Source organism: Lissotriton helveticus, chromosome 1_1, assembly GCF_964261635.1.
Source record: "Lissotriton helveticus chromosome 1_1, aLisHel1.1, whole genome shotgun sequence".
Classification (NCBI taxonomy): Eukaryota; Metazoa; Chordata; class Amphibia; order Caudata; family Salamandridae; genus Lissotriton; species Lissotriton helveticus.
In genome coordinates, this window is record NC_136057.1 from 752,371,640 (window position 1) to 752,385,625 (window position 13,986).

General features: G+C 42.8%; 1 protein-coding gene across 5 annotated transcripts in view; it reads right to left on the bottom strand.

The window, feature by feature from the left end:
* Positions 1-13,986, bottom strand: part of PPHLN1 (periphilin 1) — a 715,827-nt gene that overhangs the window by 462,879 nt on the left and 238,962 nt on the right. For all 5 annotated transcript variants that reach the window (XM_078674289.1, XM_078674291.1, XM_078674288.1 and 2 more), the window contains one exon: positions 10,103-10,164. In XM_078674289.1, coding sequence (XP_078530415.1) covers positions 10,103-10,164 — 62 coding nt within the window. The remainder of the gene's footprint in view (positions 1-10,102; positions 10,165-13,986) is intronic.

Genomic DNA, 13,986 nt, shown 5'->3' on the forward strand with positions numbered 1-13,986 from the left:
TATTCAAACAGAAGTCCATCATATCCATGATCATTTTGCTATGATGTTTATAGGCCACTGGTCTTTGTCCCAAATAATGTTCGATTGCTTTCATACCATCTTTATGATTTATACTAGTGTATAGTGTGGCTATATCCATCGTGATTAATAAATAATCACTCTGCCAATCACAAGTGTGTAGTTTTGCTAAAAAATCACTAGTGTCTCTAAGGTACGAGGGTAGAGTTTGTTCAAAGTCCTGTAAAAAATGATCAATATATTGCGATGCATGTTCTGTTAGGTTGTTCTTCGCAGAAATAATGGGACACCCAGGGGGATGGATTGGATCCTTGTGTAGTTTTGGTATAAAATAGAGTACTGGTATTGTCGGTGTGGTATTTTTTAGAAACAAGTATTCCTCCTTGCTTAATAATCCCCACGCTTTCCAGGCCATTAATTTACTGTAAAAACTTTCATATGTTAGTTTGAGCTTGGATTGGTCACATCGGCAGTAACATTCTTCAACTGACAATTGTTTTTGTGCTTCTCCGATGTAGTCTGGTTTACTCCATATTACAAGGTTTCCCCCTTTGTCTGCATTGCGTATTATGATTTTTTTATTGTTTGAAAAAATTTTCATCAATTGATATTTTAGTTCCTGTTTGTATTTTATTTTGACCTTCTGTCTGTTCGTTTTATAGTTGAGCTGTTTCAATTCTTTAATTATTTGTTCATGGTATACATCCATGTTATCTCTTGGCATAATAGGGACAAAGGTGAAGCGAGGTTTAAACCTTTGTCTAGAAAGTTCTTCACTTGTATTTATTAAGTCCTCAGCATTAAACTCCAGTGGTTCATTGCATGCTAATGATTGCAAATCTCTAAGCAATGCCCTATCCTGGCTCGCGAGGTCTGGATATATTGCTGCCTACTCTAGTGATGGTGAGCTTTCTGATCTCTGGTTCTTCAATTGATCAGCTGTATTTTTTAAGAGGTGATGTTTTTTTAACTTTAACTTTCTTATACCTCTTATAAATATCCATTCTAGTAGATGCGTAATCAAAAGAACTTTCTGATATATATATATATATATATATAATATTTTTATTTTTAAAGAGATTTCTAAATAACCCTGATCTTTTTTTCATTACAGACACACACATTTAGACATTTAGATATAAATATACACACATACATATTTTTACTTATTTACCTGCAATGTAGTGTCATAAGGGTAACGAATACGTAACCAAGATATAATGACCCCTTATGTAGTACAGTACAATAATAGCAATTGTAAGGAAAATGCTACTTACCAGTATGCATCTGTTCTTGGCATGTAGAGCTGCAGAGTTGCACACTTTGGCATCGATCGCCACCTACTGTTGGGCCCGGATGTTTGCACTTGTTTTTGTCCTGAAAAGTCTTTGGAAGTCACAAGATAGGGGACTCCTCCTTTGGATTACACTGTGTATGGGCATAGGCTCCATCCTTGGATTGTTTTTCGCCAGCAGGGAAATGATGGAGCTTTGTAAGAAACAGGAAGGGTGCTCATGTAAGCTGTATCTAATTAAAATAATACTGGAACAGATGAAGGTAGCCGGGGAGGCATGTGGGCGTGTGTAACTCTGCAGCTCTACATGCCAAGAACAGATGCATACTGGTAAGTAGCATTTTCCGTTCGAGGCATATGAGCTGCAGATTACATACTTTGGCATAGACTATATAGCAGTATCCCCTCCTAGCGGCGACCACCAGTATCTGTTGCAGTAGTTTGAAACAGTGTTTTGAGTACAGTCTGGCCCACAGTAGCTTGTTGCTTAGTTTGCACATCTACACAATAGTGTTTTGTGAACGTGTGCGGTCTAGACCATGTAGCTGCTTTACAGATATTATCTACGGGAATATTTCCTAAAAATGCAATTGAAGAACCTATCTTTCCTGTAGAGTGGGCTTTAGGAGGAACATATAACGTTCGTTTAGCTTTGTGTTAGCAAATTTGTATGCATTTGACAATCCACCTTGATATTCCAGATTTTGATACGGGGTTGCCCTTGTGTGGTGGTGAGAAAGACACGAAAAGTTGTTTCGTTTTACGAAAGGGTTGTGTTCTTTCAATGTAGTAAAGCAATGCTCTTTTGACATCTAAGGTATGAAGAGCTCTTTCTGCAACTGTTTTTGGCTGCGAGAAGAATACGGGTAGATCCACAGATTGATTGAGGTGGAAGGGCGAAATGACTTTAGGAAGGAATTTAAGATTGGTCCGGAGAACAACCTTATTATGATGTATTTGCAGAAAGGGTTCCTGAATGGTTAATGCTTGTAGCTCACTTACTCTTCTTAGAAAAGTAATAGCTACTAGGAAAGCAACTTTCCACGTTAAGAATTGTAGCTCACATTTATGTAAAGGTTCCACGGGAGGTCCCATTAGCCGCGTGAGAACAATGTTTAAATTCCACACAGATGAAGGTGGTGCTCTAGGAGGAATTATTCTTTTCAGGCCTTCCATAAAGTATTTTAATGGTAGGTACTCTGAAAAGTGATCGATGCTGTGTATTTTGTAGATATGCTGCCATGGCAGCAAGATGCAGTCTAATAGACGTGTATGCTAAGTTGCATCTTTGGAGGTGTAGCAAGTATCCTATGATGTGTTGAATAGACACATCTAGGGGATTGATGTCGTTCTTATGACCATATATTACAAAAAGTTTCCACTTGGCTGCATAGCAAGCCCTAGTGGTGGGAAGTCTATTTCCTTGATAACGTTCATGCAGTCAGGGGGAAGGTTAAGGTAACCAAATTCTAGTACCTCAGGAGCCAGATCACAAGGTTGAGCTGAGCTGGGTCCGGGTGTCTGATCTCTCTATGGTTCTGGGTTAAGAGGCGTGGAGACAGGTATAACTTTTGGTGCGGTAGCACGGAAAGTTGTAGCAATGTGGTGTACCACGGTTGTCTGTCCCAAGTTGGAGCAACTAGAATGAGAGTTAGGGAATGTTGCGTACCACTAGTGGAATGAGTGGGAGAGGTGAAAAATCGTACGCAAATTTGCCTGACCAGTTCATCCATATCGCACTGCCTTTGGACAGTGGGTGTGGATATCTGGTGGCGAAACTTGGGCATTTGGCGTTTTTGTGAGTGGCGAAGAGGTCTATCTGAGGTTGTCCCCACATCTGAAAGAACGGTTGAAGAACTTGTGGATGAAGTTCCCACTCATGGATCTGTTGTGTCTGACGGCTTAACAGATCGGCTATGGTGTTTTGTACCCCTGGAACATGTTGGGGTAAGAGGAAAATGTTTAGAGGTATAGCCCATCTCCGTATCGCCTGCGCTAACTGAGAGAGTTGCAGAGAGTGTGTCCCGCCTTGTTTATGTGGTACATGGCTGTCATGTTGTCTGTGCAGACTAAGACAGCCTTGCCCAATATTTGCTTTTGGAATGCTTTTAAGGCTAGAAATATGGCTAGTAACTGCAGGTGGTTGATGTGGAGTAACTTTTGTTGCAGTGTCCACCTGCCCTGCATAGTGTGTTGCAGTAGGTGAGCCCCTCAGCCGGAGAGCAATGCGTCCGCTGTCATGACTATTTGAGGAACTGGCTCCAGGAGCGGTCACCCTTTGGAAAGGTTCTTGGTGTTCCACCACTGCAGAGAGCGGTGAGTCAGACCGTCCACCAACACTAGGTCTGTTAATTCACCTTGAGCCTGGTTCCACTGGCATGCTAAGCACTCTTGAAGAGGACGCATTTGGAGTTTTGCATGAGGCACCATGAATATGTAAGAGGCCATCATCCCTATGAGTTATATGAACACTCGAGCTGGAAGAGTGTGTTGCGGTTAAAATTTTGTTAGAAGAGCTTGCATGTTTGCTATCCTGGCAAGAGAGGGATAAGCTTGCGCTGTTGAGGTGTTTATTGTGGCACTGAGCAATTGTTGTATGTGGGACGGTTGCAGATGGGACTTGGTGTGGTTTACTGTGAACCGCAAGTCGTGGAGTAATTGGATTGTGGTGGGAGTGTGTTGTACACACTGACTCTATGAGCTGGCTTTTATGAGCCAGTCGTCCAGATATGGGAAGACGTGAATGTGCTGTCTTCTTAAGTATGCTGCTACCACTGCTAGGCACTTGTTAAACACTCGTGGTGCTGTTGTGACTCAGAATGGGAGTACTTTGAATTGGTAGTGCTGTCCGTCCAGTACAAATCTGAGATACTTTCTGTGAGCAGTGTGAATGGGAATGTGGAAATAGGCGTCCTTGAGATCTATGGTAGCAAGGAAGTTGTTTTGTAAAAGAAGAGGAAGGACCTGCTGGAGTGTGACCAAGTGGAAGTGGTCTGATTGTATGTACAGGTTTAGTGGTCTGAGGTCTAGAATAGGCATTAGAGAGCTGTCCTTCTTTGGGATAAGAAAGTACAAGGAGTTTAACTCCCTTGTTTAGTTGGTGCAGTGGAACTGGTTCTATTGAGCTTTTTTGTAGGAGGGATATTACCTCTTGCCTTAGCAGTAACAAATGTTCTTGTGACATTGGACGCTGTTTGGGTGGTATGTTGGGGGGGGGGGGGGGGGGAGACGTTAGTTCGAGACAGTAACCCGATTGAATTATTTGTCGCACCCACCTGTCTGATGTGATGTTGGTCCAGACAGGAAGGAATTGTTGCAGTCTTTCCCCGACTGGAGTGGAATGTTGTGGGGGAAGTGGAGGGAAGTCATTGGGCAGGGGAGGAGGCAGAGCAGGAGTTGTTAGTTTTGCCTCTGCCTTTGTTATGGTTACCCCTGTAAGCACCTCTTTGGTAGCCCCTAGAGAAGGTGGATGGGGTAGGGGCTTTGTAAGAAGTGGAGGGGCTATCTGAGGAGTAGCCTCTGGTGGTGCTGCTGTATGATGAGCGACGAAAGGAGCGTCTGGGAGCTTGCGACTGCAAGGTTCCCATAGATTTAGCTGTGTCAGTATCCTTTTTCATTTTCTCAAGGGATACGTCAACATTAGGGCCAAATAGGAGTTGCTCATCAAACGGTTGATTGAGGATGGCACTTGGAGACTACAAGGGAGTCTAGTGGTGCGGGGCCTTCAATGTAGGCTGATTCTAGGGGGGGCAGCCTTATACTTCTACTCAATTCAGGGGTTGATGACTCGAGCCCTGACTGGATCTTTGAATACCTCTGGTTCATGCTTAATGACCCCTTTAAGCACGGGTAGAATTGCGGTGGACTTTTGTGTGGTGTCAAAAGTATCCATGAGGAAATCTTCCTCCACTGGGTCTGTGTGTAGGTCAACCCCATGGTATTGGGAAGCTCTATGGACAAGTTGGTTAAAGCCCATAGTGTCCTCTGGGGGGGGCGGGAGGGGGGGGAGGCCTGGAGGACTATAGGTCATCTTGTGGCAAGTTAGGGATGTCTGGGGTGCTATAATCATCCCAAGGGTCAGGTGAGCCAGGAGGACTAGGATTGTCTAGTGGTTCATTGTCTGCACCTCCCCCGTGTCATCAGAGGTGTTATCCCTGTTGTCATCATCTTCTATTGGAGTAGGAGATGGTGTAGGAGAGTGATGTGGTGGGGGGGGAGGTGGTGGAGGAGGAGGAGAAGGTATCATTAGAGGAGAGGTTGCAATGTCCTTCTTAAGAGGAGGAGCTGGTGCAGGCGCATCTAGTAGTCGTTTCTTAGAGCCAAGAGTCAATCGACCAGTTTTGGGATCCTTTACAAGAGTTTTTTGGGTAGGATCTGGTTGAAACAGTTCTTCTGTGGAAGGTAGATCCTTCTGTGCGGAGGTCATTGGTTCCGTAGGCTTTTACGGCACCTTGCCGGTAGCGTCTTTTGGTTTTGAAGCGTGCCCTTTTGCATTGTCTTTGGCCGGTGGAACGTGTAGTTTTTTCGGTTCCGATGCCTTTTTCGGCTCCGAGGCCTTTCTTCGGCTCCGAGGCATGGGAGTCGGGGTTCTTTGGTGGCAGTTTTTTGGTCGGCTCCGAGTGTGTTTTTGGTGCAAAGTAGCCGGTGCCAGTCTCCGGCACCAAGTGCTTAGATGTGGAAGCAGCTAGCATGGATGAGAAAGAGGATGGCTTATTTTTTGGTGCCGGTAGGTGTGTGCCGGTACCGGGGGTAGGCTGACTCGAGCCCGAGTCGCCTGAAGGCTTAGTAGGCTTCTTTACCGGGCCCGAAGGCGAGGCATGGTAAGCAGTCTCTCGGTGTGCACCTGGTCCCGAAGGTGAAGGCGTGACCGAAGCCTTTTTCGAGGGTGTCGAGGAAGGGTCGGGGTCGACGTGTGTACTTACGACCCGCTGTTCCGCAGTGATGTCCTCGATGTCTGAATCTTTGGCCTCGAAGTCGCTCACGATGCCGTGTTCGACCTGCTCCTGTTCTGGCACGTCGACGCCCTCTTGGAAGATGTTGTCTGGGATCGAAGACGACGAACGAGCCATGGTCCTTCCAGCTCATCGGTCCCGAAATTTCTTTTTGGAGCGGAAGGAGGCGCAAGCGGAACAGTCTCTGGCCTCGTGCTCCGGTGACAGGCAAAGGTTGCACACCTCATAGAGACCGGTGTGGGGAAACTTCGACCCACATTGAGGACACTTCTTGAATTGAGAATTGAGTCCTTTTCATGAGCCAGAAGATAAGGCCCAGGTAGGCCCGAAGGCCTTTGCCGACGACCGGAATCGAAGAATTCGAAGTTGTTAAGACTCGGGTCGATTGGGAACGCGTTTGAAACAATATCGTAGAAAATGGTGAGGATTGCGTGCCGAAGAAGAATCGGTTCCAAACCAGAGTGCAGGAAAGCCATCCGAGCCCGATGGCAGAAAAAAACAATCTAAGGATGGAGCCGATGCCCATGCGCAGTGTAATCCAAAGGAGGAGTCACCTATCTTGTGACTTCCAAAGACTTTTCAGGTCAAAAACAAGTGCAAACATCTGGGCCCAACACTAGGTGGCGATCTATGCCAAAGTGTGTAATCTGCAGCTTATATGCCTCAAACGAATATATGTTCCTTTCCCGCATTCATTTTCCCCGCAGGGAATCACAACGCGGTCGTCACAACAACTGTGTTGTGATTCTGCATACCTTTACTCCGCAAGTCGGAGGGGGGGGTGCTGGAAGTTGGAATAGTATAATTTACTATTCCAACTCCAGTCAGTGCGGACACTAGGGAAGGTGTTGGATTTTATATCCAACACCTGCCCCCCCCCTGCAAGTCGATGTTCCGACTTGCGGAGTAATGGTATGCGGAATCACAACACGGTCGTTGTAACGACCTCGTTGTGATTCCCTGCGGGGAAAAGGATTCGTGGTAAATGCTGTTTACCGCCTCAAACTTAGTGTTTCTTCCTAGATGGCCATACTAGAAAGTGGGAAGGGGACATCTATATCACCCATTTGATACCAGGGGCAGCCACAGGCTAAAAAACTGTCAATACCCCAAGTGGATGAGGGCTTCTAACATAGGCAAATAAAGAAAGAAAAGCTTCAAATCTAAGTTCAACAAAGGAATTCTGTATTATAGTGATCCTCAACCTAACTCATGAGCAACAAGTGACTTGCATTACACCCATGTGTCGCTTGCCTGCCCGCTGGACTCTATCATTGACTCATCTATATAGTGCACACTGAAGCAGTGGCAATCACGTTTACCATGCACCAGCACCACTGTTTTTATTGTCCTGCCCAACACAGAAGCAGAGCCGTATTCTTAGTTGGCAACGATCTGCCGGGTATGGATAATTAAGTAGCAGGTATCAGGTAGTAAGGGATGGTAGGGAGACCCAGCAGCAACTACGCCTTGTAGTACAGTCCTTGGCCATCACGGGGCTGTTAAATTTAGGGATTTTGGTGAAGCAAGGGTGGGAGTTTACCAATTGTTTTAGAAGAAACCCAGCATACATGTATGAAGTTCTTTCAAGGCCTGTAACTCCAAAAAAAGATTGAGTCAGCAGCGAAACCTCATGGTCCGACAGCACTGTTGACCTTTCTAAGCTCAAAATGAACAGGATGCCCAGTCCCATCTAGAAGGATAATAGACTGATTCTAGTGCCAAAGAGATACACAAACAGCTCTAGCCAAGGAAACAACCCAAAACAAATCTATAACCCTAATGAGGTACACAAACACATGTGAAGCATGGATCCTTGGCTTTGATTTACACCAGACTTTTTTCATAGCGGCAAAAATAAATCTCATTTCAAAGTACTGAATTTCTTTACAACCATTTTCTTGAGTGGCATGTGGATAAATGACCTTAATAAAAACATTCTGGTGTTTGGGATATTGTTTGCCCAGTGTGGAGTAAGTTACGCAATTAAGAAAACCCTTTTGGGTCCATAGGTATTGCAAACTGCTTAGAGTAAGCTACGGTCTGTACGAGCCTATTAGTCTGTACGAGGAACCATCACATTAATTATTTTAAATTTGCAAATGGGGCACTAAGAATATTTTGTGAAATTGGAAACAAGTTCATTGGGTAAGACTATTTAGGGAAAGAGCACGGTTATGTTTTCATAAAAGGGTATGAGTTTCAGTGTGACAGAGTATTTCAAAACCATATAATGTAATGTGTTTCCTCAGAAGTTTCAGAAACAGACATCATTTTAATTGGATTTGAATCTTACAAAGTGATGTCCTTGCACACTGTGCATTGTTCAGATGTGACTATTAGTTAGATTAGAGAGTCAGCGAGACACCACCAGGCTGCGATAGCTCCTTCTTGCCAAACAGATGGCACAGTTCTTTCAGTGGACCCAAATCAATGAGACACAATAGGGGCCATATCTTACTTCTGGCACTTGTTCTCTGGGTTACTTGAGAGATGTCTGGTCTCCGAGGGGATGGGAGTGATGTTATTCACAGCTGATTTTGGGAGTGCAAGCTCACTGTTAAAAGGCTGGGAAGTTCATCTCCCTTGATAATCATTATTCAGACAATTTATAGTGTAGCAGGGATTCTGCTCATACACAGAACTGTGCATAGAGACATGGAACCTCAGTGAATTAGGGTGTACCAAAACTCACCTTAGTAGCCAAAATCCCCTACCAGACTAGCAATCGGTGTCTAATTGGTTCGTGCATAACCCCAATGATTAGACAACCCGGAACATGGAACTTAGAATACCTCAGGCAATGTGGAACACATGAACACCCTTTAGTTATACTCTCATACCAGTCCAAAACGGGGAGTAAATGAAGACACGTGAAAGTTTGAAATATTTATTTCTAATGCCGTGTTCTCAGGTGCAGTATCTTAGCTAATACAAGCAGACATATTATAAGCAACAAGATTATCAGCATAGTTACTATTCCATAAAATACAAAGGGAGAAAGCATATTAAAATGCTAAATGGAAACGGGCTAGATTACACCTAGATCTCACCCTCGTTTGCTAGTAGGTTATTTTAGATCTACAGAAGGTCTCTTGGGATTACAAGGGCGGCCCCATACCTCTGGCCCTAGTAGAAATGAATCACATCATTTTCTACACCAGCTCTCTGCATGCAAATGTTCTCCAAGTGTGTCTGATCATGCCTACGGAGTGCATTATTAAACGCGCCAAAATCAGAGATGGCCGCAGCTGCATATATGTTATGTCTAGAACGTGCACTGATCAGTCCAAACAACCACTGTGTTGAAATAACCTTGAAGGCCTCGGCACTCACTGTTCAGACAAAGCTTACCAAGCAAGGCTGCTAGTATAAAAAAACATATTATTCTCGTGTGAAGCAAAACACTTTGCTTAACTCTAAACATTTATAATAATGTGTGCTGTGTGCAAAAAGGATGCAGAAAGGAAAAAATGGTGTTTAAACTTCTAATAAGCTCATGTCAAGTTAACACAGTGTAAATGCAAGGCTCATCCCCATGACAATAGGTGATAAAGTAGAAAAACGCATGAGGTGGAGTAGCACCAAAGTACACATTCTACAGAACTCAAGGCATGAAGTTAAAATTTAGAACTGAAAGGCCTGTAATAAGACCTCATACAAGCAATATAAATTCTGCAATCTTTCAGAAATGAATCCTGATAAGTTAATTCCTCCCAAAATTGAATTTGAATGTCTGAACAAATAACATAACCAATCTGATGGTCAAGATGGTACAGAAACCTTGAAAGGGACAAGCATAATCACTGAAAAAAATGATTTACAGTCTTGTTTTTACCTGTATTCAGGATGTCGGCTTACAGGATGTTCGTCCCTATGCCATCTGTGCCCTGGATCTTCCTAAAACATGGTAAACAATTTTGAGATAATATAACATTTCATTTGTTAATAGAAATACTGAATTAAGCTTGCGAAAGACAATGGAAATATTAAGAGAGGAAGTCAAACATAATGACCACTGACACTCCTGTACTCTTCTTCTACTAAACTTAAGATGTCCAATTCCTTGAAAGATAAGCAGAGATATTTTTCACAACAGATTAATTAGTTTTTCAAATGAAGATTGTGCCCGTACTTTACAACTCATATGGGTGCTGAGGCTTCCCATAGGCCAAACCTTTAGCAGAGGGGAAGATGGTTGGTTATCAGCACAAACTGGTGCTTTGGAATTGCCATAACAAAATTCTCTATGGTCAGCATTTTTGACTAACATCTAACTCCATTGACATAGAGGAATATCAATCACCTGAAAATCCGATAGGGTAAAGGAACCTAACAGATAGCCATACATTGCCAAAGATATTCTTTAAAGGGTCAAGGGTAAAAGTAAAAACCGGAGTTGGTGCAAACAGTTGCATTTGGGACAATTAAAATACCTTTCCTGCCTTCTTTGGCTAAGAACAAGTTAAAAACACATTTTTGTTTAGCAAGTCTGGTGCATAATGGGTCTGTATTCCCATATGACCGCTGGAGTTATTTGATGTTTTACCCCTTGCCTGCGGGGCTAATTCCCCCGCTGTGGCCGTGTGCTCATGACGAGCTCATCTCGTCACGGCCACTCCCGTTTCTGTAGAACGTTCAGCACAGTGGGGGAATTAGCCCCGCATGCGAGCGTTGCGGCCGTTATGACGAGCTCAGCTCAGTCATGAGCACACGTCATGAGCACACGGCCACCGTGGCTCATGACGAGCATAGCTCGTCATGAGCATGGGAGGGGTTAAGAATCTGAGAGTACAAAATGCTGGTTAATTAACCGCTACTTCATGGATACTGATGGAACATGGTTTCGCATAAATGAATTCTGCTCAATGAATACCCCCATAACATGTACTAATAGCAAGTAGATGTAGTAAAATTAACGTACATGCAACATAAACACATGGGAACTGCTTTGTGCATGCCTGAATGAACATGTAAATTAATAATATGGTAATAACGCTTGTGTTTTGAAAGTAAACAAAGAAGTTGCACAAATAGGCCACATGTGCATCAGTATTTAGCATGTTGAATCCTGCTTTAAAGTAATTATCAATGCCGCGTTACACTAAGCTTATGCTAGGTAACACTAATGGGGAATAGTGCAAGGTGGGTGGTAAACCGTGTAGGTTTTATGATCATATAATTAATAAATGTTTGTTTCTATCTACTTTAGTGTGCTGGATGAAACCTCCATCTTTTAAAGTTGACATAAGTAGGAGGGGGAAGTTTCTCGGAGCGATTCTGCTCTGACATGAGGCAAGCAAGACGTGCTGAGCACCGCAGATGACATGAAGGAGTGAAGAATGTTATTAAATTGTATCATATATGGGGATCATGTGGATAAACAAATTCAGACCATGGGAACCATCTTCCACAATAAAGTTGTTGAATAAAGGTGAAGTCATGGTGGCGTGGTCACGCCACCTCCCCAAACCCACCAATCCCTGTGTGAGTTTGAGTGTAGAATACAACATTAGTGGGAAGGACATGTCATTTCTAGGGTAGATCTGAAGTGCTTTTATGGGTGTGGTTAGGAGTTTAGGCTGACAGTTGAGAAGAGGGGAGATGGATCGCCGTCCGTCGGTTTGCAGAGAGGCCTAGCTGTTCCTGACCTGTCCTTTTCCTGTTTCTACATCCCTTGTTCCCTCATTCTGTTTCGGGGAACACCCACCATTTCCTTGTCCAAGGGGGCGGGTTTCCCTACAGACCAATAGGTTTGTATTTAGCCTAAATCATTTTCAGAAATCTAAGAACTAATATATGATATCTTTGAACCTTTTGTCTCTCTACCTATCAACTTCGTCAATAATATTTAACATGCATTATTTTAGATTATCCTATTGTCTCTTCATCTATCCTTCCATTAGATATGTTGGCATAAACATTTGCTGAAACTATTGTCTCTTACGCTATCCACTCCATCATTGCACATAGTCATTGCTAATGAGTCTGAAAATGTATAAATGTTCTCTTCCGTGAGATTCAGTGTTTGTAATCCGTGACCAAATGCAATTGAGCATTAATTCTTTAATATTTAAGATAAAATTTCATTATTAACTTTATCGAGAGTCTGTGATCATTTTATTGACGAAATGGTTGATAAGGTCAGTAGTTACCATTACCATCGACCAAATAGAAGAAAAAGTTGATACTTGAAAATTAGTTATAAAAAATTTCTCATTTGAATCTATTAAGAGAAAGACTTGCTTGAACGTATAAATTGACCCCAGCACATCAGAGATTCTGGGTGAATGAGTATGGGCCATTGTAGTGTGATGTTGTTCAGTATCGATCCCTGATCAGTTATTGGCGCAGGATCAGTTTCTTGGTAAGAGAGGACGGTTTAATTACTGATTAGTTTGGTAATGATTATTGATTGTATGTCCTTAACACAAAAAGTTAGTGTCATGTTCTATGTTGTCTAGAACTACAGGTACGGAGATACTTGAGGAATCCCGGGAGTGAATCTGCTGGAAGTAGGCAGAAAAAGAGTGTGGTAAAGAAATCACACTGCAGAAGTATTTTGTCAGTTGAAATGATACCTATAACCCACGGAGGGCTGTAGGTGTTATATTTCGTATGTGTGGAGAGTGTCAGAATAGTAAAGGGTCCACTTCAAAAACTTTAACCGTTTTTCCAGGAGAATAGCAAGACTCCTTTTCACGCCAAAAAGTCCTCTTGTGAAATTCAGGTTTTTTTCTAGAGGAGTAATAGAGATGGCGCTTGTCTGAAGGGTAAAAATAGCGCTGGTCATTATTAGTAACCGTAGTGAGAAAATCTCTTAAAAGAGAGAAAAACTATCTCTTTACTTAGTGGAACAGACAAAATAGAATTGTTTTATGTTGTTACTAATAGAATTTTGACTAAAGAAAACCCAGAAAAAAATTGCCGTAAAATTTGTAAAGGGAGGGTCAGTAGAAGGAGTAATACTGATGTCACAAAAAGCAGCGCTGACATTGATCAGACCACGGGCGTGTATTGAGTTGTGATTGGTTGGTTGGTGTGAGCCGCGCTAGTATTGGTTGAGACTTTGCCTACGTAGCTGTGCTCGGATTAGTTGTTTGGTGTGAGACGCGCTGGTATAGGACGGCAGTTAACCAATAGAATAAGTAGTATTACGGAAAGGTTGTTTTTGTTTGTTCATGATAAGACCCATTAGTGGAGGAAGCCAGAGAATGAAGTTACTGCAGAAAAGAAATAATTTTTTCAAAAAGGAGAAACCAATTGTGACTAGAGAGGGAATACCGATTCCGCCTCCAAAGACGCCTGATTCTTTTAGGATGTTGGAACGAGGACATCACACGTGTATGTGGTTGGAAAATTGGATTGAGTATACAAAGGGTGATCGTGTTTTCGTTTTCCCGCTAAATGGTACATTTAATGTAAGGATATTAAAAAATTTGAGGAACCGTATGAATTCATTAGCCCCAAACCCTAGATTGACAATGTACGAAGCATTAGAGGAAAGGGAAGTGGAAGCATTTGAGAGAGAAAAATATAGAATTGGTAACAGAGGTTACAGGAGTATGATGTTCAGGTACCCTTTTGAGAGCAGGGAAGAAAAGATGGAGGAAAGCCATGGTAACAGAAGGCTTTACCCAGTTTTAACAGTTGATGAGCAGACTGGAAGTAAATGGAAGGAGAAAAGAAATCATGTAGAGACTTTAAGTGTAAGAGGTGATA